The sequence below is a fragment of the Panthera onca genome, chromosome E1 (assembly GCF_046562875.1).
Source record: "Panthera onca isolate mPanOnc1 chromosome E1, mPanOnc1 haplotype 2, whole genome shotgun sequence".
NCBI classification, from domain to species: domain Eukaryota; kingdom Metazoa; phylum Chordata; class Mammalia; order Carnivora; family Felidae; genus Panthera; species Panthera onca.
In genome coordinates, this window is record NC_138352.1 from 18,537,896 (window position 1) to 18,560,054 (window position 22,159).

Below are 22,159 nucleotides of genomic sequence, written 5' to 3' on the forward strand. Positions count from 1 at the left end.
CGGAGACCGCCCTAGGTCAACCAGAATACAGAGGCCGAGGGCGCGCCGGAACTACAGCTCCCGGCATGCCCCGAGGCCGGAAGCCCCGCCCGCCCACCTCGCGGTGCATTGTGGAGCAAGAGTCAAGACTAGGTGGGGGCGCCCAGACTCGGGCAGACGGGACCGCGGCGCTGGTTCCGCGCTCGAGGCGGAGGCGACTCGAGCGGTTCGAAGATGCAGGCGGTACGGACGGCCCCAGTCGTGGGGCGGCAGCTGCGGAGGTTGGGGGTCGGAAGGTGTGTGTTCGACAGAAGGGACGGAGCGGGGGTGGCCTCGGACCTGGGGACCGGGCCGGGACTGAAACCCCCGCTCCCCCACAGCTCGTGGCCCCGTGCGCTCCTGGGGCAGCCCCCGCTCGGCCTGGCCCGGCGACCCTATGCCAGTGGGGCGACTCAGGTGAGTGACGGCGGCCTGGGGCGCGGCGTGTGGGAGTGAGGGTCCGCCCCGGCGTCCCCTTCCCCGCCGCCGGCAGGGGTCTCCCTCTCCACCCCGGTCACCTGCCGCTGAAAGTAGGGGAAAGGTCAGGCCAGGGTGCCCTGGTGATGGAATTGGGGGAAAGGTCGCCGCACCCGCCCGACGCCGCCCCCCAGCTGTCCCCCTGGACTCTCCTTGGCATCTCGGAAGCCCCTTCCCGGCCTCGCTAACTAAACGTCTCCCCAGGCTGTTCTGGAGAAGTCAGATCCCCTTTCCCCTGAGGCTTCGACCCAGGAGAAGCAGGCCAAGGCGGTAGGTGGCCCCCAGGCCGGGAGGAGCTAAGCCAGGGGCTCACCCACCGCGGACAGCTCCCTGAAACCCCCTTCTCCCTGCGCAGGAATCGAAGTCCTTTGCAGCCGGGATGTTCCGGGGCCAGCTCACCACCGACCAGGTGTTCCCTTACCCCTCTGGTAAGGGGTAGTCACAGCTGGGTGGGGCAAGGCAGCTTCCCTTGACCGCCTGGGCGGCCTGACCAGCCTGTCCTTCCCTGCCCCCACAGTGCTCAACGAGGAGCAGACACAGTTTCTCCAAGAGCTGGTGGGGCCTGTGTCCCGTTTCTTTGAGGTGAGGAGTGACTGGGGCGGGGGAATTGATAGCTTGGTTCCTGATGGGGCGGGAGAGGTGCTCAGCGGTTTAAAAGGAGCTTGGTGGCGTCTGGTGACTCAGTCAATTGGGCCTCCAGCTCTTGGTCTCAGCTCTGGTCGTGATGTCTCAGTTCGTGGGTCCTGGCCCTGCCTCAGGCTCTGAGCTGACCGGGTAGACCCTGCTTGGGATTCTCTTTCCCGGTCTCTGTCCCTCCCCCCACTTGCTCTCTCTCAACATAAATAAACTTAAGAAAATTTTGGAAAAGAAAAAAAAAAAAGGAGCGTGGATGCATCCTGTGCCCGCCCTCCCCAGGAGGTCAACGATCCTGCCAAGAACGACATGATGGAGAAGGTGGAGGAGACCACTCTACAGGGTCTCAAGGAGCTGGGGGCCTTTGGTCTGCAAGTGCCCAGCGAACTGGGCGGCGTGGGCCTCTGTAACACCCAGGTGAGGGGGGTCCCCTCGGTCACCCCCAGCATCCCAGTCTACCCCAGCTTTGCCGTGATTAAGTTCCTTGCTCACCTGACCCAAGGCTCAGGTCCACCAAATACCTGCCCGTGTTGACCCTCCCAGGATGCACATACCTGTCCCAAACACATCACCAAACTGGACACAGTCCCTTAGGGCTGTGGACTTCTCCCAGGCTCACAAGTCCTAATGGCAGAGACTGACAATAGGTTAGGAAGCCTCTCTCCCAAGAGCTGGGGAGACACCCGTGTCCCTCTCTATCACGGTGACATTTTGGCTCTCTAGTCACAGTGTGGGCTGCCCAGGTCAGGCCCTGCCTGTGGCCCACACTTCCCTGCTACGGCCCCATGCAGCCAGTAAGAGCCCCGGATGCCTGCTTTTCCCCGCAGTACGCCCGCTTAGTGGAGATCGTGGGCACTCATGACCTTGGCGTGGGCATCACCCTGGGGGCCCATCAGAGCATCGGATTCAAAGGCATCCTGCTCTTTGGCACAAAGGCTCAGAAAGAAAAGTACCTCCCCAAACTGGCATCTGGTGAGGCAGCCCTGAGAGACCCAGGGACTGGGGGCATCCTGGGCCAGTGGTACTAAGGTCACCACACAGCTGGGTGGGTCGGTTGGGCAAGATTCTGGGAAGGGATGGGTGTGCTGGTCGGGAAATGTGAAGGTGAACGGGATGCCAGAGATGTTAAGGAGGAGTTGCCTCTGTGTGTGTGTGTGTGTGTGTGTGTGTGTGTGTGTGTTGGGGAGGGAAAGGTGCAGTGAGGGGCCTCTGATGCCCATCAGGACCCCGTTTAAAGGCACTGTCTACCTCCAGGGGAGACCATAGCTGCTTTCTGTCTAACCGAGCCCTCCAGTGGGTCGGATGCAGCCTCCATCCGAAGTTCAGCTGTGCCCAGCCCCTGTGGAAAATATTACACCCTCAATGGAAGCAAGATTTGGATCAGGCAATCTTCCCGTTTCTTTCCTCCTGTCCACCTCCACCCAACTCCCGGCCCCCACTGTTCTGTCCTGTCCTCCGCACCCTGACTGGCCCTCCTTTGTCCACAGTAACGGGGGCCTGGCAGATATCTTCACGGTCTTTGCCAAGACACCAGTTACAAATGCAGCCACGGGGGCCGTGAAAGAGAAGATCACAGCTTTTGTGGTGGAAAGGAGCTTTGGAGGTGTTACCCAGTGAGTGGGTTTGGGGAGGAAGGAAAAGGTCAGGCCAGGTTTGGGGGCAGCACAGAGCAGACGGCGTCACAGGTCACCCCGGGGACGTGTGCAAAACCCAAAGAGCTAGACGGCATGTTCTCTTTGGGACCAATCCGCACAGAACCAACATAAAGGTCTGGCTCCCGCAACCAGCGAGCCCAGCATCCAGTGGGCTAATAGCCAGGCCTCCTTCCCCTCCCGGCAGGCAGGGACAGTTGCCCGCACCCTCCCACGCCCTCTCCTGGTTGATGTAATTCCTCCTTGGCTCGTAACAAATGCCCCCCCCCGCCCCCCCCCCCGCGACCTGTTGAGCACACTTCTGCTTCTCTACCCCACCCTGTCACAGCGGGCCCCCGGAGAAGAAGATGGGCATCAAGGCCTCGAACACGGCAGAGGTGTACTTTGACGGAGTACGGGTGCCGGCAGAAAACGTGCTGGGCGAGGTAGGGGGTGGCTTCAAGGTCGCCATGCACATTCTCAACAACGGAAGGTTCGGCATGGCCGCGGCCCTTGCAGGCACCATGAAGGGCATCATCGCTAAGGCGGTGAGTACCATGCCTGGACAGAAGTCACACGGTCCCCCTTCCCATGTGGCCCTGTCCCCTTGAGGGTATTCCATCCCCCCAGAAACCCCTCCCATGCTGGCAGCTCCCAGGCCTGATCGCTCAGGTCTGTGTCCAGCCCAGCCCCTCTGCCTGGCGGGGGGCGGGGGGCACTGGGTTAACCACAGTGGGACCCTTGTGCCTTCTTCCAGGTGGATCATGCTACGAATCGTACCCAGTTTGGGGATAAAATTCACAACTTTGGGCTGATCCAGGAGAAGCTGGCCCGGATGGCTATACTGCACTACGTGACTGAGGTGAGGGTCTTCCCGAGCCGCGCTCCCCAGAGCCCCGGGGCCTTCTTCCCCGTCGTCGGTCGGACCACGACCCCCAGCAGCACCTGGGGCAGTGGGTCTCCAGCTTCACACCAATGCCCTAGGGGATGCGAGGAGGCGTAGTCAGCTCAGTCGCTGCACGAGGGGGAGAGCCGTGCTGTTCGGAGATGCTTCCAGAAGTAGCTGAAGTTTATTCCGCCTGCACCCCCGCCCTTACCTCTTCACCCCCTTCAAAGAAGTCAGATGCCCAGAAGCCCCCACTGAACTGACTCGGGGGACCCAGTGTTTCACCGTGCCTGAGGGGTGGAGCTAGAAGGTGAAGGCCAGGGCCGCGAGGAGCTAGGGCAGACGCAGGTGGCCGGGTCGGGTCCGACGCGCTGCATTTCCTCTCCGTGTTCCCACCCCGCAACCTCAGTCCATGGCTTACATGGTGAGTGCCAACATGGACCAGGGATCCACGGACTTCCAGATAGAAGCCGCCATCAGTAAGATCTTTGCCTCGGTGAGGTCCCAGGCCCACAGGGTGGGGGAGAGCCCAGCGTGGGAGCTTGGCTCCAAGACCGGTCTTACAGGGCTCTCTGTTCCCAGGAGGCCGCCTGGAAGGTGACCGACGAGTGCATCCAGATCATGGGCGGCATGGGCTTCATGAAGGTACAGGCTGGCTCTGGGCCCCGGGGGGCCGCGGCTGGGACGGGGGGCGGGGTGGGTGGGCGCGCCTCGGCAGGGGTGTGCGTTCTGGCCTCCCGGGGCAGGAGCCTGGGGTGGAGCGCGTTCTCCGAGATCTTCGCATCTTCCGGATCTTCGAAGGGACGAACGACATCCTCCGACTGTTTGTGGCTCTGCAGGGCTGCGTGGTAAGAGGGAACGGGGCGGGGGGGGGGGGGGGGGGGGGGGGGGGAGGGGCGGAGTAGGGAGAAGAGCACGTCCTGAGCGCTAGGCCCTCTCCCCACACAGGACAAAGGAAAGGAACTCTCTGGACTCGGCAATGCTCTGAAGAATCCTTTTGGGAACGCCGGCCTTCTCTTAGGCGAGGCGGGCAAGCAGCTGAGGAGGTCAGCTCAGAGCCGGGGCGGGGCCGGTAGGGGCACGGGGCGGCCACTAACCCGCCACTCTCCCCATCCTCTCAGGCGGGCAGGGCTGGGCAGCGGCCTGAGTCTCAGCGGCGTCATCCACCGGGAGCTGAGCCGCAGCGGGGAGCTGGTGAGTAGTCGGGCGGGCCCGGCGGAGGCGGCGGAGGGCCCGTGCGGCCGGGCTCCCTCCCCCAGCCCCTCTCCTCCCGGGGCAGGTGGTGCAGGCCTTGGAGCAGTTCGCCGCAGTGGTGGAGGCCAAGCTGATAAAACACAAGAAGGGGATTGTCAGTGAGTGAGATCTACCCCGTCCCCCCCCCCCCCCCTCACTCCCTCCGCTCCCTCTCCCTCCGGCTGACACCTCCCCCCGCCATCCCACGTACCCGACAGATGAACAGTTTGTGCTGCAGCGTCTGGCAGACAGTGCCATTGACCTCTACACCATGGTGGTAGTGCTGTCCAGGTGAGGGGGTGGCGTGGGAGGCCTGAGCCGCAGGGGTCCCGGGTCCGGCTCCCAGCACAGCTGTGCGGTCTCTTCTTGCCCTGCACCAGGGCCTCGAGATCCCTGAGCGAGGGCCACCCTACAGCCCAGCACGAGAAGATGCTCTGCGACAGCTGGTGTATCGAGGTGAGGCTCGGGGTTACCGAGGGCGCGCGGGGGGCCGGAGGCGCAGGCCTGGACCTCTCCTGCCCTCTCCCCAGGCGGCCGCGCGGGTCCGGGAGACCATGACCGCTCTGCAGTCTGACCCGCAGCAACAGGAGCTCTTCCGGAACTTCAAAAGCATCTCCACGGCCTTGGTGGAGCGAGGCGGTGTGGTCACCAGCAACCCCCTCGGCTTCTGAGGACTCCCCGCCACCTGCCCGCCCGCCCCCCCTGTGCCTTCTCCCAAGCCAAAGCCCAGCCCCCTCGTTGTGCCTTAAGGAGGGCCTGGCCCCCGGGGCGGCGGCTGCTCTCGGAGGCCCACTGCCTGCCTCACAAGTAAAGGTTCTCACCAGCCGTGCCTCGCTGCTGCCTCAGTTCTCTCCCTCACTGCCTGCCTCCCTCCCAAAAAAAGGAGCCAGAGGCGTGCGCGGTTGGCCTCTATTGCTTTATTTGGTGTCTTATACAGGTGACTAAATAAATAGAGTAACAAAAGCAGCTACACGGGCCCCCGAGACCGAACACCCCACCTTCCTTTGCTGTCTAGGGTGCCCAGCCCTTCCTCCTCCCAGGGTACCGCTGACCACCGCTACCCTGCACAGGACAGAGTTGGACGGACAGAGGAGGAGGTCACATTTCGGGGTTGGGAAGGGCCCAGGAGATAGAGGTTCTTCGTATAAAAAGAGAAACATCTACTAAAAAAATAGTCCGAAAAACGTACAAAAGTCTACTTCAACCCCCCCCCAAAAGGCGTACAAAAACAGTAAAGCTAAAAATAACCCAAGGTCCCTTGCGCACCCCCGGAGGGAAAGGGGAGGAACCAGGCACTGCTGGTGAGAGTCCCAGGGGCGGCCGCCTCCCAGCAGCCCGCAGGCTGGGCTGAGCTGGGCCAGAGGAGTGCCAGGCACGTGACGGACGAGACCCCCGGCACAGGACAGAAGCACCAAGCGCTGACTGGACAGGCCCGCCACGTGCTCTACATAACATCCACAAAGAACTCACTGGGGTTGCCCATGGCCATGTGGAAGCTCTGGCGGCTGGCGGTCAGCTCCGGGGGCACAGAGCCCAGGTCCCTGACCGGAGGGGCCCCCGGGGGCTGCACTGCTGGAGGCACGGGGGGTGGGGGCGGGGGCACCATGACCACCATCATGGGATTGTAGGGGAGGGCCATGCCAGGGGGTGGTCCGTAGGGATGGAGCCCGGGGTGGGCTCGGAGATTGGGCGCGCCCCCCGAAGAGCCTCTGGAAGGGGGCGGGCCTCCATCACCAGCCCCGCCAGGGTCCCCGCCCCGCCGAAGGCTGCCCCCCCGGGTGGAGGGCTCGGACTCACTGCCGCTGCCGGACTTGGACTCGGGGGCCCGCTCCTCAGGCCTCCCCGTACGCCCCGCCCCCCCGTCGCTCCGTGTTGACCCACTGCTCCGGCTCCCTGTGGGGTGGAGGAGAGGAGGCAAACTGAGCCCTAGCCCAGCGGCCCCGGGTCACCCCCGCCTCCGCCCCTGCGCCAGCCTTTCCTGCCTGCATCCCCCCCCCCCCGCCCCGCCGCTGGCATCCAGCCGCGACTTACCCTCGCTGTGCTGGCTGCTGGCACTGCCCCCGCCGTAGGTGTAGGATGAGAGCTCATGGTAGGGTGGCGGCTGGGGGCTGTATGGGTGCGGGGCCGGGTACTGGTAGGAGAAGGTGGGCAGCAGGGGCCACGGGGTCGCCCCAGGCAGAGGGGCCAAGGTGTCCTGGTCCGAAGCCCCGCTGGAACCGTCATCGTTCAGGGACAGGTTGACCAGGTCTGCAGAGCGAGAGGGAGACCGGGAGTCACTGCTTCCAGTGGCCAGGACGCAAAGATGGTGAACGGAGGGAAACCGGGCACTGCTTCCCCAGAACCATCCACGACGGGGGGCGGAGACGAGGGCCTCTGACAGGAAACACCCACCCCTCTGCCGCGGTCAGGGCAGAGCTCACCCAGGGCCCATGCTCTCCTGAGACTCAGGAGACTCCGCTCCCCCCCAGCACACAGCCCTGCGCGTGGCGCACGGCTTGAGAGGCAGGACGCAAGTGGACGTTGGCCGGGGCGGGGGGCCTGACGCAGGACACACACTGCTCAAGTGACCACGGGCACCCTGGCTGGCTGTGGGCCGGAGACAGGAAGGGGCGGGGATGGGGGCACTTACAGCTCTCACAGCCGCCACTGAGGTCCCCGAACACGTAATAGCACTGCTCAGAGAAGGTGATTTTGTTCACCGTGTGTCGGATGAGGCCAGCCTTGAGCAGCCCGCTGGCGTATTTGCGGGCCTCCCGGCGCTCAGGAAAGCCTTCCACGTGATGGTAAAGCCAGTCAACTACGTCCGAGCCTGGGGGCGCACGGAGCAGAAAAAGCGCTCAGGTTTTCCTCCCCGACTGCTGCCTCACCCCTGCCTGGGCCCTTCCCAGCCCGGGGCCTCCTGCCCTGCCCCTCCCCCACCCCCTCCCCAGCACCACCTGCCCAGAGACCGGAACTACCCAGGAAGGCGTTAGGGATGGTGATCTTGAGCCACATGCGGTCCCGAACTTCCAGTCCAGATTCGGGAGCTGCCATGGCCTTGGTCACAGACGCCATGTCTGTGTGGATGGAGAGACCCCGCCCCTCACAACCTGTCAGAGAAAGGAGGCGGCAGGGTAGGGCCCCAGCACCACCGAGAGGCCTCCCGGGGAGGGGAGAGAGGCGGGGCTGGGGGCTCACCGTCAGGCAGAGAGGACCCCGATGTCATGGTGCTCATGGACGAGGAGCCCGGATAGGCTGGGAAGGTGCCCGTCAGCGCGGCGGAGTGGGACACCCAGGCAGCGGGGTCAATGGGCTGGATGGGCTCATCTGGGACAGAGGAGGCCCCCCGAGACGGATGCTTCCCCGGCCCTCCCCGACTCAGACTCCCACCCCGCCTCCCTCCCGACCCTCCCCCACCGCCTCCCGCCACGTGGAGGCCCAACCCCGAGCCCCGCTCTCTTGCCCAGGCAGCCACAGACCCTCCCCGGCACCACTCACTCCGAGGAAGGGTGAAGTAGGCCTGGGGAGAGGGATCCCAGCACTTGGCCACCGTCAGCACGATGGGGCTGTGGGAGGGGAGAAGCGGTCAGGCGGGGGTGGCCGGCAAGGGCTCGGGAGTGTGCGGGCCTGGGACTGACGGGCCGACGAACAGGACGGAGAAGACACCAGAGACAGAGGGACCCACCAACGCAGACCAGTCTAGAAATGCCGCTGAGTGTAAGTCCGGGAACCAGAGAGCTAACCGATGCGGTTCACGAACCCACACACACGAGGTGGGGGCACCAAATGGAGCAGTGACAGCAAGGCAGGAGAACAATGCCCTCCGGGGAGACCGAGGAAGGGGCGTCGGAGGCGCCGGCCACCTTCTAGGTCACGACCTGAGCCGGGCTCACACAGGCACCCCCACGTCACGGTTACTTGTCACGTCACACGGTCCCGCCTCGCGCTCTCAGGACACACGTGATGTCACGCCCCCACTAACCAAGACGCCGCCACCACTAGGAGAGCAGACCCAGGCCGGGCCAGCGGCTCACCCCGGCTTGTGCACGATGTCCCGCAGCACCCGCACCGCGTCGTCATTGCTCATGTTCTCGAAGTTCACGTCGTTCACCTGGAAGCCGGGCCAGCGGGTCAGAGGCCGCCGGGGCCCCCAACCCTACCCCCCGCCCCGGGGTCCAGGACCAGCGCACCTGCAGCAACATGTCGCCCGGCTCGATGCGCCCGTCGGCCGCCACGGCACCCCCCTTCATGATGGAGCCGATGTAGATGCCGCCGTCGCCCCGCTCGTTGCTCTGGCCCACGATGGAGATGCCCAGGAAGTTGTACTTCTCTGCGGAAGGGGCGCGGGTGACCGGGGGCAGCCCGCCGCGCGCCCCCCGGGCCCCCGCAGGCCCGGCCCCCGCCCGGGCTCCCCCGTACCCATGTTGAGCGTGACCGTGATGATGTTGAGGGACATGGTGGAGTCGGTGACGCTGCTGAAGGACGAGGCCTGTCGGGGAAACGGGGAAGGAGCCGCACTGCCTCCGACGACCCGGGGACGGGCCCCGGGGTGCTCGCTTCCTGTGCCCTCGCACCCCCTGAACCAAGGCCCCCGACTTCTCCAAGATCCAGCTGTCCCATGAGAGCCCCCTCACCCTCTCCAGGCGGGGCGGCCGCTGCTTCCTCCGCCGCCGGTGGCGCTTCAGGAGGCGGGAGGCGCTGCTCTGCTCCGTGGAGCTACTGAACCTGTCAGGAGGCGGAGGCGGTCACGGAGGGGGGGGAGGAAGGGAGGATGGGCAGAGGAGGGGGGAGGGAGGAGGAGGAGGAGGAGGAGGAGGAGGGGGAGGACGGGAGGATGGGCGATGCCCTACCTGCTCATGGTGTCGTCGTCGTCAGAGTCGCCCAGGCTGGTGCTCTCCAGCTCACTGGTCATGAGCGTCGAGGAGCTCTCGTACCCGGCCAGGTGGCGCTCCAGCCTCGAGGGGCCGCCAGGCCTGTGGCCCCCCGCTGAGCATGAACAGGCACCTCAGGAAGCTGTCCCCCCTCCTTACTCCCACCACCGCCCTCCCCGGGCTCCCGGAGGACTCGGCCTCGGGCCCGCCCCCCCCTCACCGCCATGCTCACTGCTGTCTCTCCTGCGAGGCCGTTCTCGCCGCAGAGACACCACCGACTCCGTTTCTGTCTCGGGCTCCAGGTTTTCCCGGCTGCTGGACACGTTAGGGCTGGATGGGCAGAGACAGTTCGCGGCCCGCATCAGTGGGCTGGGGCTCCACGTCCTCGATTCCCTCCCCCGGACTCAAGGATCCCCAATCTCACTGGAAGGATGGAGGTCTGGAGTCGCCAATGCCACTGGTCCTCTCCGGCGGCAAAGGGGGTAACGGTGGCGGCGGTGGCGCCAGCTCGGTCCGAGGCTCGTGGGCTGGGGGAGCCATCTCGGGTTGGGGGTTATCCGATGACACCAGCTGAAAAGTGCAAAGACAGAAAGCGGCTCGACCGGGAAGTGAGGCGTCCCAGGACGCGGAGAGGGGCAGGGGGTGGGTCTGAGCAGGGACGGTGCTTGGGATGAGCACAGAGAGAGCAGGAGCTGGCAGTACAGGCCCCAGAGAAGGCTGATGGGCCGCGGCTGGCTCTCCAAGCCGCCGAGGAAGCAAAGAGCCAGGGCCTCCAACGAGTGGGCCGGGGACACTGAGGCTCAGAGCGCCTGGTGGCCTGAGAGGGACGGCCGCTCACCCAGGACACCACCCTTCCGTTGAAGCAGGGGAGGCGGGCGCTGTCATCTGAAATCTCCTCCTTCACCACCCTGCCGAGAGAGGGCACAAAGGCCGGTGAGACTGGCCTCACCACCCCCCCAGCGCACCCCCAATTCAAACCTCCTGACCCGCATCCATGGAGCTCGGGGGCGCCGACTTTCTCCAGCCCTGACCCAGTCCTCTTCCCTGACGCTGAAACCCTTCGCTTGCACACCTACGGGGTCTCCCCATTCGCTCCCTTTCCTTCCTTCTCTCCCCAACTCATCCTCCCGGCTCAATGCTGCTCCAAAAATTTCCTGGGGTCCGATTCCAACTTCTCACTCGGATCTCAGAGACCGTCCTGTCCCCTTGGGTGACCCTACAGGTAGGTCTGTCTCACCTTAGGAGCCTTGCCGGCACCTCCCCCAACCCCCACCCCACTCCTCACACCCTGTCCCCAAACCCTTTGGTCCCGAAGCCTCTAGTCTCACGTTTTCCTTGCTTTTCTCTCTCTCCCTCCCTCCCAGAGAGCTCTCCAAATGGGCTACTTTTCCCCACGTGAAAACACCCGCTAGACCGAAAATGGTACCTCCTCACTAGGCAGGGCCCTCCCAGGGACAGACGAACCCCAGCTGTGACCCCCCCTGTGCCTCCCACAGGTCTCTGCACCAAGCAACCTGTCTTGCCTGACAGACCCCAAAGCCCAGCGTCAGGATGGACACGACTCGCTCCTTCTTCTCACCCACCACGTGAAATCACAGCCGCCTGTTCTGTTCGGCACCTTGTCCTGGCCACACAGCGACAGACCGGACACTTGTTAAGCGTCAACAAACGCTGGCTGAATAAATACACGAACTACGAGAATCCCTGCCCTCAACGGGTTCTCTCTCTCACACGCACATATTCTCACCTCCAAATTCGAACAGCCTGTCTCATTAACCCTCTGGCTTAATGTGGTTCCAGAAGCCTGGATACGTGACAACTTAATCCCATTTGTTACCAATGGGACAACTCAGCCCAATCACGGTCAATCAATCTCGATACAACACAGGATGTTTTGCAACATAATTCAGTCTCTGCGTAACCTAGTCTGGCAAATCACTCCGTCTTACGTCACACCATAACCTCGCTTATGGACGGGTCAGACCCGACATTATTAACGACGGTACCAACTTACTGAAAAACTACTGTGCGCCACGCACCTATGTGAGATTTTCGATACTAACTACGTCAACGTACTGCTAACAAACAGTAGAACCTTGATTTAAATCCCGGCCAAGTCCCAGGGGGCGCCTGGGTGGCTCGGTTGGTTGAGCATCCAACTTCGGCTCAGGTCATGATCTCACGGTTCGTGAGTTCGAGCTCCACATCGGGCTCGCTGCTGTCAGCGCAGAGCCTGCTTCAGATCCTCTGCTCCCCATCTCTTTCCCCCTCCCCCTCTTGCTCTTTCCGTCTCTCTCTCTCTCAAAATCAACCAATCAATCAGTCAACCCCAGGTAACTCCCAAGATAATACCGCCTTCCCAACATCCAACAAACAGTCTTTCTCGGTAGAAGCCAGTCTGTTCAGCTATCCATAGAAGCCAGACTGCCCCAGTCGAATCCAGCCTGCCTTCAAGAGCTGAAGGTGGAGGGCTCCGTCTCAAGAGCTATAAACTCAAAAGGACTCACTGTGTATTAAAAATCCTAGTCGAGTCCAGAATGACCCAAATTACTCCAGAATAGCCCAATATATTTTAGAAACAGCCGAGAATGTCCTCACATGCAGCTGTCTGTACCAATATAGAGCGGATTATCCCTATACAGTTGTCCGTACTGGCATAGACACCCCCCCAAAGCCCTGCTTGTCTGCCCCTGTACTGAGGCTCAATAAAAACCAAACCCCAGCAAAAACTAACATCAACCAATACAACCCAGTAGAGACCAGGGTGGCCCAAGTTTTTCCCGGACAGCCTCATCTACCCCATGGCAGCCTAGAACATCCCAATACAGCATTCTTTGCGTTAGTACATACCAGAACGTCCCCAAACAATCCTGTCTGCTCTAATACAGTCCAGGATGTCCCAAATTGCCCCAACACAAATCAATCTATACCCGAAGATTCCACGACATCCCTCATAGCCTGTGTGCTACAGGACTGCTCCGAATACAGGACGGGTGAATTCGGCACCTCCCCAAATAAAGCACTGTGTCCCACTCTATTCCAGGATAGCCTAATCTCCCCTAATCTGGTTTAGCACAGCCCAGTCTGTCGTCCTACAGCGCCGAGCGCCCCAATCTGTCCAAGCATAACCTTGCCCGTCCTGGGATAGGCAATCTAACCCCAGCATAACACAATCTGCTCCACTAGAACCCAGAAAACCCAGTATGGCCCAGAGCAGACCTGTGCCCCTCGATATTGCCCAATCCACGCCAGCACGGCCCCCCCATCGGCTGCAATCTAGGCCTCGCGCTCACCCGAAATCCTGATCCATTGACTTGAAAAAGTACTTAGCGCCCGCGGGCCGCTGCAGGACGCTCTTGAAATCGCCCAGGGTGATGCGCTCCGCGGGGACGGGAATCTTCACCAGGTACGGGGTCTCTTCTTCATCCAGGTGGTAAATCACCTTCGTCTCCCCGACACCGCCGCCCCCCGCGCCGCTGCCCGCCATGGTCTCGCCCGCGCGCTCCCGGGCTCCGCCGCCCACCCAAAGGGGCGAAGCGCCCCCGCCGCGCCTGCGCACACCCGCCACCCGACGCGCGAGGCGACCAGGACCGGCCCGGCGCCGGAGAGGGGCAGCGGGGCGGAGGGCGGGGGGCAGCGGGGTGGCGGCCGAGGGAAGGGGGGACGGGCCGTAGGGCTCGACCCGAGGCCGTAGACGCCGCCGCCGCCTCCTCCTCCGCCGCAGCCGCCGCGCGCCACCGCCGCCGACGTCGCGGGCGCCCTTCAGCACCCCGCCCACCTCTCCCCATGTCACGTGGTCCGCGTCGGCCCGCCCTCCGCCACGTGACCCCTCCCGGTCACGTGACCTCCCGGCTCCTCCCACGGCCCCTGACACGTGATCGTTGCTTTCAGCAACGGTCTCCCAGCCCTCAACGGCCCCGCCCCCGAATGTGTCCCCACCCGCGTCCCCCCGGCCTCGGCCCCCCCTCCCCCCCCCCCCCCCCCCCCCCGGCACCCACCGTGCTCTGCTCTGCTCAGGCGGGGTGCTCCGAGCAAGTCTGATCCCCTGGAGCGTGCGTGTCGGGGGAGCGGATGGGGGGTGTGGGGGTCCCGGACTGGGGGGAGGGGGGAAGGCGCGCCGCCAGGTCGTGGAGGTGGGTTTCGGCCCCACTCCCAGCCAGTCTTCGGTCAGCTTTTCCCAAGCCTCCCTCCCAAGCAGGACAGTCAGTGAGGGCTATAAACACAAAAGAGCCCACTCCGCTTTATTTACAACACGCAGGCTGTCTGTACAAACAGCTGGCCGACGGTATTAAAAACAAAAGAGGTGAGTGAGTCCCGCCACCTTTCTGTTTTCCTTCCTCCCCTCGGCCAGGCTCTGCTTGGCCCTCCACCTCCGAGCTGCCCTGCCCGAAAGGGGAAGGCCGAAATTAAAACTACCCACGGTGTAGAATAAAGGGGGAGTGAGAGAAAAGACGAGGAAGGGGAGGGGGGTGCTGTATTTACACTCGAGTTTTACAGACAACTGTCCCATTCCAGCCCAATTCCAACGCTGGCCCGCAAGGTGAGGGGTGGCAGGTCTAAGGGGCAGAAATGAAGTGTCGAGGGACCCAGACGGCCTCCCACCCCCAACCGTAATGGGTCCACGTTCAAGTCCGCAAGGTGGGAAGGAAAAGGTGAGGCTGGAACCGAGACCCTTCATTTCCAAACCAGCCTCCCTCGGGTATTCCTGCCTGTGAAGTGGGACAATAGCCAAGCTCCAGGGGACATACTGAGGACCCCGAGGCTCAGTTCCCAAGTCCTGTCGTCATCTGGAAGTCCCAGCCTAGAGATGGCGAGGTCACGGCTCTCCCGATTTGGGAGGCCCCCCTAACCGCCGGGCCTCTGGCCGCAGTTCCTTGCATTTCTGGCAGTAAAAGAAGTCGGGGACATTGGTCTTCTTAATCTTCGCACAGGACAGGTGGATCCACGTCCCACACAGGCTGCACTCGATCATGGGCCGCCCTGCAAAGGGCTTTCGGCAGTAACACGTGATCAGGTCCCATGAGTCATCACCTGGGGAAAGAAGGTTGGTTTGGCGCTCTGGCCGAGCTCTTGGGTCCCCAGCAGCCCCGAGCCCGTCCCCAACCTCGCACCTGATTCCACCATGATGTCCTCGTCCATGACGCGCATCTCGCCTTCGCTGGAGCTGGCGTCTCCGTCTTGGCTGGTTTCCGTGCTCCCCACGTCCTTGCTTTCGCTGTCAGTGGGAGGGGCTCCTTCGGGGTGCACCGTGGCAGGAGGCCTAGGAGCCTCTGGGGGTGTCGGCAGCACGGGGGCGGGGGCTTCACCCCCCCCCATTGCTGCCATCTCCTCCTCCTCCTCCTCCTCCTCCTCTTCTTCCTCCTCCTCTTCAGAGTCTGTGTCACTGGGGGGTGCCCGGGGAGGCCCAGGAGGTGGGAGTCTATCCCCCCGCTCTGCCTTTTTCAACTTCCGTTTCTTGCTCTTCTTAATTCGAGACCTCTTTTCCCCGTCCCCGGGAGCCGGCCGAGGCCTCCGGAGCACCCCAAAGCCGGCCCCCCCTCCCGGCCCCAACTTTCGGTTCTTTCGGTCCTTCTTTCGAGGAGGTTGGGAGAGGTCCCCCTGGGAAAGGGGCACCGGGGTGAGAGCAGCAGGGGGCCGGGAGGCATGTGTCAGGGATGTGGGGGACAGCGGAGACGCCATTTTGGGCCCATCTAGATCAAAGAGCGAGTCCTTGAGCTTCATTTTCTCAAGCAGGGTCGCGCTGTCAGGGGCCTGCAGACGAGAGAAAGTGGACCTTGGGGGTCCTGGTTGAGTGGGGCCTGCTTGAGCCGCCCTTCTCTTGGATGACTTTGCTTTCTTAACAAAGGTCTGGATGGTTCGGAGATCTGAGGGGGCCGAGTCCCAGCCATCACTGTCTGCCGCGCTCTCGCCTCGCAAAGGAGAGCTGGAGCCTGAGGCTGGCCAATCGCTTTCCTTAAATGGGGGGAAGAGACCAGGGTCAGCAGGGGCCCAGGGGCACCTCAGCCCCTGAACAAACCCAGCCTAAAAACCAGGGACAAGATCTACCCCGAGATACCCTGGCCCAAACCACTAAAACAAAAAAGAGAATCACTGTACTCGGAAACTTTGTCCCCTCCCCAATTCCCCTCAGCATCTCCCCTTGAACACCTGCACGTCACCTCTGCCCTCACTTTCTGGACATTCTCCCCAGTCCCCACAGCCTCGCAGCATTGTCACCCGCAGACCAGAGCGCGATTTCCTTACCTGTTTCCGTATAGCCCAGTCTGTTGCCATTTTCAGCTTCATAATACTTATCCAGCAGTGCCTCCCATTAATAACCCAAGACCGACCATTCACTGAGTCTCTGAGTCACCCAGCTGCCCCCAGGTACTGGTTTTCCCACGTTTCTCATTTCCCTGGTCTTCTGTGTAGAGGCTTCCCTTACACAGTGACACAGACTGCCCTCTCCAGTCCTAGGACACCCACCCTCAGGCTACTGGCCCTCCAGTCCCTACCTCTTTGCTAGAGGGAATGTAACCGGCATAGGCCAACACGAAACTGCAGAATTTGTTGAAGTCCTCAATGGTTCTCCGACGTTTCTCTGGTGGCTGAAAGGAAACATGTATCACAAGGAATTTAAGAGGGGCATTCCCAAAGGCAGAAACCCCGGAGCAAGAGATCTAGAAGAGGCAGGAGGAAGGGGGAGAGGGGGGGGGGGGGAGAGAGAGAGAGAGAGAGAGAGAGAGAGAGAGAGAGGAGGGGGAGGGCCCCCGGCAGCAAAAGGAAGAGAAACCTCACCTGAGTTTCTGGCTTAAGGGTCGGAGGTGGATCTGTGGAAGCAATAAAAGCTGAGTCAAGGCACTAGCGGAGAGTCCGCATGAAACCCCACCTCTAAATCTCGGAGGATCCAGGCAGACCCCCTCTTCTCTCCGGTCCCCCCCGGCCAGGCCGGCAGGTCCCCAGCTGTGCTGGACCCGCCCCTGCTCCCCCTTCCGCCCTGCGAGGGGCGGAGCCAGGGCGCGGCGCCCTCTCAGGCCTCGCTATAGCGCTCCCCTTCCCCCCACCGGAGGCCTGGCGCCCCGCCCCCCCAACTCACGGTTTCTCTAGACTCCAGTCTACTCGATCACTCGGCGCCCCACCCCGCCATACCGCTCCCCGGACCGAGCCCGGGCGGCCGCCTGCCCCTGTCCTTCACACGCGCCCAGAGCCCCGAGTTCCTACCCGGTCGCGATCTGCCGCCCGGGGCCCTCCGCGACCGCACACGCAACCCGCCCGCCCCCAGGGTCCAGGATGACCACGCCGAACCGCTCCCCGCCCTCCGGGCCCCTTCTACTCGAGCACGAGGCCCGGCGCGCCCCTCACCCCCACCCTAAACACACACAGGCTCACACATCCAACGCCACTTCGCGGCCGGGACAGACGAGCGAGCACTAACCCGGACGCGGCCCCACCTGCCCCCCCATACCGCGCTCCCCACAATTTCGCCGTCCCTCCGCCCCCATCCGGGGCTTTGGCCCCTCCCCGTCTCGAGCTCCTCGGGCTCCCCGCCGGGCCCCCGGGCCCAGTTCCGAGCCCTCCGGCCGCCGCCCCCCCTCCGCCCCCGTACTCACCGCCAAGTGACTAGGCTGCGGACCCCTAAACTCTAGCCCACCCCCCCCCCCCGCCAGCTACTCTCCCTCTACAGCGACCCCCGCTGCTGCCGCCGCTGCCCCCCTCGCCCTCCGCAACTCCCGGGCTCTAGCCCTCGCCGACCAACAGCACCCCCCCCGCAACTCGCCGGTCTCAACCCCCCCCACACACACCCCGCCCCACCGCCCCTACAACTACCCGGCTCTCCTCGCTTCCCGGCGCTCTCTCCCCACAACTACCCGCCCTGTACAGGTCCCTCTGCCGCAGACAATACCCAGACCCCCTCTTTTCCCCACAACTATCTGCCCACCCCTCCAACGATCCCCGGGCTCTCTCCGGCGGCAACTACCCGGAGCTCCGGCACCACCGCCACAAACTCCCCCACCTCGGCCAACTACCGGGCTCCTCACTCAGTCCTCTTCCACATCCTCCCTCCTCAACAACTCTCCGGCCCCCAGATTCCCCCAGCCTCCCGGCCTCAGGGCCCCAACGTGCTGGAGGCCCTCTCGGCCCCTAACCCCCGGAGCTCCGGGGTTCAAGCTCCCGCTCCCCACCCCCCACCCCTACACACACACATTCACGGTGTCTGATCTCCAGCTACCCCCAGCCCGAGCTCCCACTCCTCTTTCACCAAGGTCTCCCAACTCGCCGCTCTCCTACCTCCAGGGGCAGGCCCCCGACCCCCTCCCCGCGCTCCCCCGCCGGGCTCCGGGCTCGACCTCCAAGTTTGCCAATTGATTCCTCGCCCGCCCCCCACCGGCTCAGCGCTCCGTGCCGGTCGAGAGCTCACCTTCGGGACTGGGCTCCGCCATGGCTTCCAGCATCGCCCCCTCCCCTCCTCCCGGTCCGGCGCCCCCCTCCCCTGAGCCGGGGATCCCGGTGCCGCCTCCGGTGCTCGGTGCTCCTACTGCCTCGCTCCACAGAGGTGTCTGCCTCGGCCTGGTAATGACTCGAGTCCGCTAGCCGCTGCCGCCACCTCCCTCTACCCCTGCCTCCCGCACTCCCGGACCGGGCCCCCTCCCCCCGCGCCGCCGGCCGCCTGCTCCCTCCTCCTCCTCTCTCCTCCCTCCTCCCTGCCTCCTCCTCTCTCCCTCCTCCCTCCGCGGGCGCCGACGCGCAATGCATCAAGGGGCGTGTAGTCCGTCTGGGGGCAGCGGAAAGGGGACCCCATAGGCCTCTGGAACTTCAGTTCCCAGCAAGCCAAGGATGGGCGCAGGCGCGTTAGTCCGCTCCCCTCCCCCGGGGAGTGGCGGGGAGATTGGGAGCAGAGGGTAGGGCGGAAGAGCGCGCGCAGGATCCTGGGAAATGTAGGCTGGGCGGGACTAAGAAAGAAGGAAAAGAAGGGATTAGAACTCTCGGCCACCATACTGCCTCTTTCTGCGGCTTCTTTCTCCCCCGTGGGACCGCCCCACTTCCGGCCAGAGGGAGAAAGGGCTGCTGGGGGATGAAGTCCTCCTGATGATAATGGCTCCCTCCTCCCCGTCTTCTGCCTCCCTCGAATTCCACACGCCGGCATTAGTCTGGCCAAGCGACATGCCAAGCGAGGACGGAGTCCCTTCACCAGCTCCCACACGCGACCAGCTCTTCCCTAACCCAAAGGCCGTAACAAACTCGGGAGGTATTTATTTAAAGCAGGTACTTTCCAACTTTGTCCACCGGAACCCACGGTGTAAAAAACAAAAACAATTCTTTATATCAAGACCCAAAAGACAGGTATATAAAACAGAAGTCTCATGAAACGATACTCCGTATTCCTTTCATCACAGCAAAAACACTGCCCCTCCCTTCCCCCGCCAAGGAAAAAAAAAAACCAACATGAACAGAGTGAACCAAAATATATTACTGTCCCTCCAACCGCCACTTTGCCCACCTCCGGATAACTATCCCCGCCTCGGGACAACTAAAAAGAAAAAGAAGGAGGGAAGCAACACAAAGCAAGATCCAGTTCGGCTTGGTGGTTTCCTCTTTATTGATGTGCCTCCTACCTTCCCCCCACAACTTCAGTCCCTCCCCTCTACCCCCCAAAAAGAAGGTAGTGAAAGGAAGGGAATGTCGGGGTTCTGAGCCCCTTGGGCAGTTAGAAAGGGAACAGGAACCAAAACGATCACTAGATGTGACAGAGATTGACAATCGAGAAGTCTAAAGCACAGTGGGGAAGGTGGAAAGAGAAAAGGGACAAAGGAGAGGTCCTAGAAGCCACCTCCCCCATGAGCCCTCCTGCTAAGAGGGGCTGGAGGAGAGCCTCGAACGTTAGGAAGTGCAGGTCCTGAAGGAGGGAGGTGGTGGTCGAGCCTGAAGGAGGACTAGGTCAAGGAAGGGGGGCCACCTCTCTCTTTGTAGGCTGGGACCCCCCACCTCAGGGGCAGCAGCTTCACAGACCGTAGACGCTCTCATCACTGTAGGCGATGTATAGAAAGAAGTCTTCTTCGTGATGTTCCTGGGGCGGAAGCAGAGAACACCGGTACTCAGGCACCCGGGCTACAGTCACTTGAACCACCCACTGCCCCCCCTCCTTCTCCAAAGCCCCGTTCTTGAGGCAGACCCCCCGAAAACTAGCGTCCTGACTCACTCCCTCACTTCAGACCGTAGCAGCCAAGCAGCATCACCCCTAGCAGCAGTCCTGGGCAAAAACCTCTCCCTCTGACTGTTCTCTGCCTTGGAACGGGGAGGACGCTGGGGCAGGTGAAGGATCGGGACTGTGGTCCACCTCACCCTTCTCTCCCTTCTGGCCATTCCCATGGCCTCGTCCGAACCTCCAACCCAGGACTATGCTGAAATTTTGAGGCCAAAGATAAAGTGGACAGCAGAGCAAGGCAGCTGGTCCAGGAACTGCTGACTTAGCACTTTCTTCCCCTCAAGCTCTTCCCGCACCTCTCCGAAGCCTCCCGGCTTCCCCGTGCACATACCTGGTAGAGCTGACCCATTGTGGCACTGGTGGGTGGAATGACATTGTTGACAAAGAAAAACAAGGCATCCTCAGCTCGGAGATGAATTCGCTTCCGAATCAAGAAGTAGAACTGACCAACTGCCGAAGAGACAAGGCAGGATGAAGCCAGAGATCACAAGGGCCCCCCCCCACCCCCCACCCCCGAGCGAGAGCAGTTACAATGTGGAACCTTTTCCCACAAAGATGCCCGGCCACCCATAGGAAGCTAACCCAGGGCCTGGGTCAGGTCCCCACCTGTGAGATCAGAAGGCACCAGGTATTTCTTTTTGTCCAGGTCTCCTATCCGAGCTTTGGGAGCCTTTTCTACAATCACCTGATGACGGGTAGATGAAAATTAGGAAATATTAGGTGTATGGTCCCAGAGTTACCCCTGTCAAGAACTCGAGTGACACAATTCCTAGCACCCAAATCTGTCCGACTCGGTTTTCTTTGTCTCTGAACACGCGGCGCAGCCTTGAGCAGAGATCCTGACCCCACTGTGCTGAACTCACCCAAACATTCAGGATCCCCCAGTAGGGCGTCATAATAAACAACTATCCTAATAGGGCACGGACGACTCGAGTGGGCCGCCTAGAGCTTCAGGCTCAAAAACCTGGCTAGCTCGGGGTAAAGACCGTGAGCACCTCAGGCTGTCAAACTCCCTGCAGCCTCGCACACCAATCCCCAGGTCTCCCTCTCCCATCTGTGTCCCCCCACCCCCAGCGCTCCCGCCACCCCGCTTTCAACCTCCGAGCCCGGGGACAGCAGTGTCGCGCCCGCCACAGCCGGCAGCCCAGTGCCCGCGCCGCCTGGCCGGACCCAAGCCCAGGCTGTGGCGTCACAGCCAGCGCCCCGCGCCCTCGGCCCTGACTACTGTCCTCACCGGAACCCGGTCCGGGTATTTCTTTCGGATCTTCTCGCCCTCAGAGCGGCGCTTCTCGAACGGATGCTCCTCTTTATACACGAACTTCATCCTCCCGGGAACCGGGCTGGACCGGGCTGGGCTGAGGGAACCCGGGGGGGGCCGGGACGGGGGGCGGCGGCGACGGCGGCGACGCGCGGGCGGATTCAGCGGAGCGATCCCGGGGCTTGCGCCACTTCCCTATTCACCAACCCCACCCACGACGGTCCGGGGCCGCCCCGCCTGCTACGTTACGCCACCAGCGCAGCGGCCATAACGCCGCCAGCGTAGCGCCACCCCCTGACCGCCCCCCCTCACGCCGTCTGCGTAATCGCTTTGGAATCAACTTGTGGGCTACGCAGATGACGTAGCAAAGGTGGTTGGCTTGTGCAATGGTCGAAAATAACCGAAAACCCACATTCTGACCTTCCCCCACGAGGCTGGGGATGAAAAGGGCTGCGAGTCGGTAACTGTAATTTGAGACTCGGTTCTCCGAAAGTTCTTTTCGGGAATAACGTAAAGAGGGGAAAAAAAAAAAAGGCAGAGATAATTACAAGGATAGCTATTCACGAAACGCGTCGGTACGCCGACGGCGGCAGCTGACACCAAAACAAAGTAGTACCCAAGTCGGGGAGCTGGTCTCCGGAAATGAAGGGGGACAGAAACGAAACACACGTTCGGGGAAACGCACCGGACGCTTAGGTTCCAGGGAAGAGTGGACCAATAGGGACCTGAGAGGAGGTCCGAAAGGTAGGGACTACGTCATCGCGGAGGAACACACTCGGCGGTCGCGAGAGAAAAATCATGTGATCTCAGAGAAGGGCGGAGCGTCACGTGGCGGCCGCGGGAAGTAGAGCCGGCCGCGGGGAGGTGGGGGGGAGGGGCGCCGGGGGGCGGGGCCGGGGCGGCCGGGGCGGGGCCGGGCCTGGCGCTAGGCCCCCCGCCGTCGGGCGTGTCCGCGTCGGCCCCCGGCGAGGTCCCGCCCGTCTGGCTTCT

General features: G+C 62.8%; 4 protein-coding genes across 8 annotated transcripts; 1 reads left to right on the forward strand and 3 right to left on the reverse strand.

Moving 5' to 3' along the window:
- The first annotated feature begins 114 nt into the window (after window positions 1-114).
- ACADVL (acyl-CoA dehydrogenase very long chain) lies at window positions 115-5,707 on the forward strand. 2 transcript variants are annotated; one of them, XM_078437865.2, is made up of 20 exons: window positions 115-275; window positions 360-435; window positions 700-765; window positions 851-923; window positions 1,013-1,077; window positions 1,411-1,545; window positions 1,956-2,100; window positions 2,383-2,512; window positions 2,616-2,741; window positions 3,109-3,307; window positions 3,517-3,621; window positions 4,055-4,141; window positions 4,228-4,290; window positions 4,392-4,493; window positions 4,594-4,691; window positions 4,767-4,839; window positions 4,925-4,997; window positions 5,097-5,169; window positions 5,259-5,334; window positions 5,409-5,707. In XM_078437865.2, exons 1-20 carry the CDS (start codon window positions 214-216, stop codon window positions 5,547-5,549), a joined length of 1,968 nt encoding a protein of 655 aa, XP_078293991.2. In that variant the 5' UTR covers window positions 115-213; the 3' UTR covers window positions 5,550-5,707. The 2 variants fall into 2 exon arrangements, with proteins under 2 accessions (XP_078293991.2, XP_081647279.1); XM_081791153.1 differs by having other exon boundaries at window positions 125-222.
- Window positions 5,708-5,779: 72 nt separating this feature from the next.
- On the reverse strand, window positions 5,780-13,508 carry DVL2 (dishevelled segment polarity protein 2). Of its 2 annotated transcripts, none has more exons than XM_060647501.3 (15): window positions 13,022-13,508; window positions 10,567-10,636; window positions 10,153-10,298; window positions 9,961-10,058; window positions 9,708-9,843; window positions 9,492-9,582; window positions 9,277-9,346; window positions 9,048-9,187; window positions 8,892-8,968; window positions 8,356-8,423; window positions 8,056-8,184; window positions 7,836-7,967; window positions 7,508-7,687; window positions 6,910-7,125; window positions 5,780-6,771 (listed from the first exon to the last, which is right to left on the reverse strand). In XM_060647501.3, exons 1-15 carry the CDS (start codon window positions 13,213-13,215, stop codon window positions 6,323-6,325), a joined length of 2,196 nt encoding a protein of 731 aa, XP_060503484.3. In that variant the 5' UTR covers window positions 13,216-13,508; the 3' UTR covers window positions 5,780-6,322. The 2 variants fall into 2 exon arrangements, with proteins under 2 accessions (XP_060503484.3, XP_060503482.3); XM_060647499.3 differs by having other exon boundaries at window positions 9,949-10,058.
- A 438-nt stretch (window positions 13,509-13,946) lies between these two features.
- Window positions 13,947-18,400, reverse strand: PHF23 (PHD finger protein 23). 3 transcript variants are annotated; one of them, XM_060647473.3, is made up of 5 exons: window positions 18,127-18,400; window positions 16,506-16,537; window positions 16,223-16,315; window positions 14,840-15,680; window positions 13,947-14,759 (listed from the first exon to the last, which is right to left on the reverse strand). In XM_060647473.3, exons 1-5 carry the CDS (start codon window positions 18,158-18,160, stop codon window positions 14,545-14,547), a joined length of 1,215 nt encoding a protein of 404 aa, XP_060503456.1. In that variant the 5' UTR covers window positions 18,161-18,400; the 3' UTR covers window positions 13,947-14,544. The 3 variants fall into 3 exon arrangements, with proteins under 3 accessions (XP_060503456.1, XP_060503457.1, XP_060503458.1); XM_060647474.3 differs by lacking the exon at window positions 18,127-18,400 and adding an exon at window positions 17,143-17,192; XM_060647475.3 differs by lacking the exon at window positions 18,127-18,400 and adding an exon at window positions 17,097-17,149.
- An 887-nt stretch (window positions 18,401-19,287) lies between these two features.
- On the reverse strand, window positions 19,288-21,373 carry GABARAP (GABA type A receptor-associated protein). Its single transcript, XM_060647482.2, has 4 exons — window positions 21,146-21,373; window positions 20,518-20,596; window positions 20,243-20,361; window positions 19,288-19,773 (listed from the first exon to the last, which is right to left on the reverse strand). The coding sequence occupies exons 1-4, from the start codon at window positions 21,233-21,235 to the stop codon at window positions 19,708-19,710; spliced, it is 354 nt and encodes a 117-aa protein (XP_060503465.1). The 5' UTR covers window positions 21,236-21,373; the 3' UTR covers window positions 19,288-19,707.
- Window positions 21,374-22,159: the final 786 nt, after the last annotated feature.

Bases quoted from the DNA above. Each gene is read 5' to 3' on its own strand.
- ACADVL (XM_078437865.2), top strand. From the start codon at position 214: ATGCAGGCGGTACGGACGGCCCCAGTCGTGGGGCGGCAGCTGCGGAGG. The intron at 924-1,012 runs GTAAGGGGTAGT...CTGCCCCCACAG, and splicing joins GGTGTTCCCTTACCCCTCTG to TGCTCAACGAGGAGCAGACA. The intron at 4,692-4,766 runs GTCAGCTCAGAG...CCATCCTCTCAG, and splicing joins GCGGGCAAGCAGCTGAGGAG to GCGGGCAGGGCTGGGCAGCG.
- DVL2 (XM_060647499.3), bottom strand. From the start codon at position 13,215: ATGGCGGGCAGCGGCGCGGGGGGCGGCGGTGTCGGGGAGACGAAGGTG. The intron at 10,059-10,152 runs GTGAGATTGGGG...CTGCCCATCCAG, and splicing joins TCCAGACCTCCATCCTTCCA to CCCTAACGTGTCCAGCAGCC. The intron at 8,185-8,355 runs GTGAGTGGTGCC...CCTCTGTCCCAG, and splicing joins CTACTTCACCCTTCCTCGGA to ATGAGCCCATCCAGCCCATT.
- PHF23 (XM_060647473.3), bottom strand. From the start codon at position 18,160: ATGCTGGAAGCCATGGCGGAGCCCAGTCCCGAAG. The intron at 15,681-16,222 runs GTAGGGACTGGA...CCCCCATTTAAG, and splicing joins ACATTCCCTCTAGCAAAGAG to GAAAGCGATTGGCCAGCCTC. The intron at 14,760-14,839 runs GTGCGAGGTTGG...TTCTTTCCCCAG, and splicing joins GGACATCATGGTGGAATCAG to GTGATGACTCATGGGACCTG.
- GABARAP (XM_060647482.2), bottom strand. From the start codon at position 21,235: ATGAAGTTCGTGTATAAAGAGGAGCATCCGTTCGAGAAGCGCCGCTCT. The intron at 20,362-20,517 runs GTGGGGACCTGA...TCTCTTCGGCAG, and splicing joins GGTGCCTTCTGATCTCACAG to TTGGTCAGTTCTACTTCTTG. The intron at 19,774-20,242 runs GTATGTGCACGG...CTTCCGCCCCAG, and splicing joins CAATGGGTCAGCTCTACCAG to GAACATCACGAAGAAGACTT.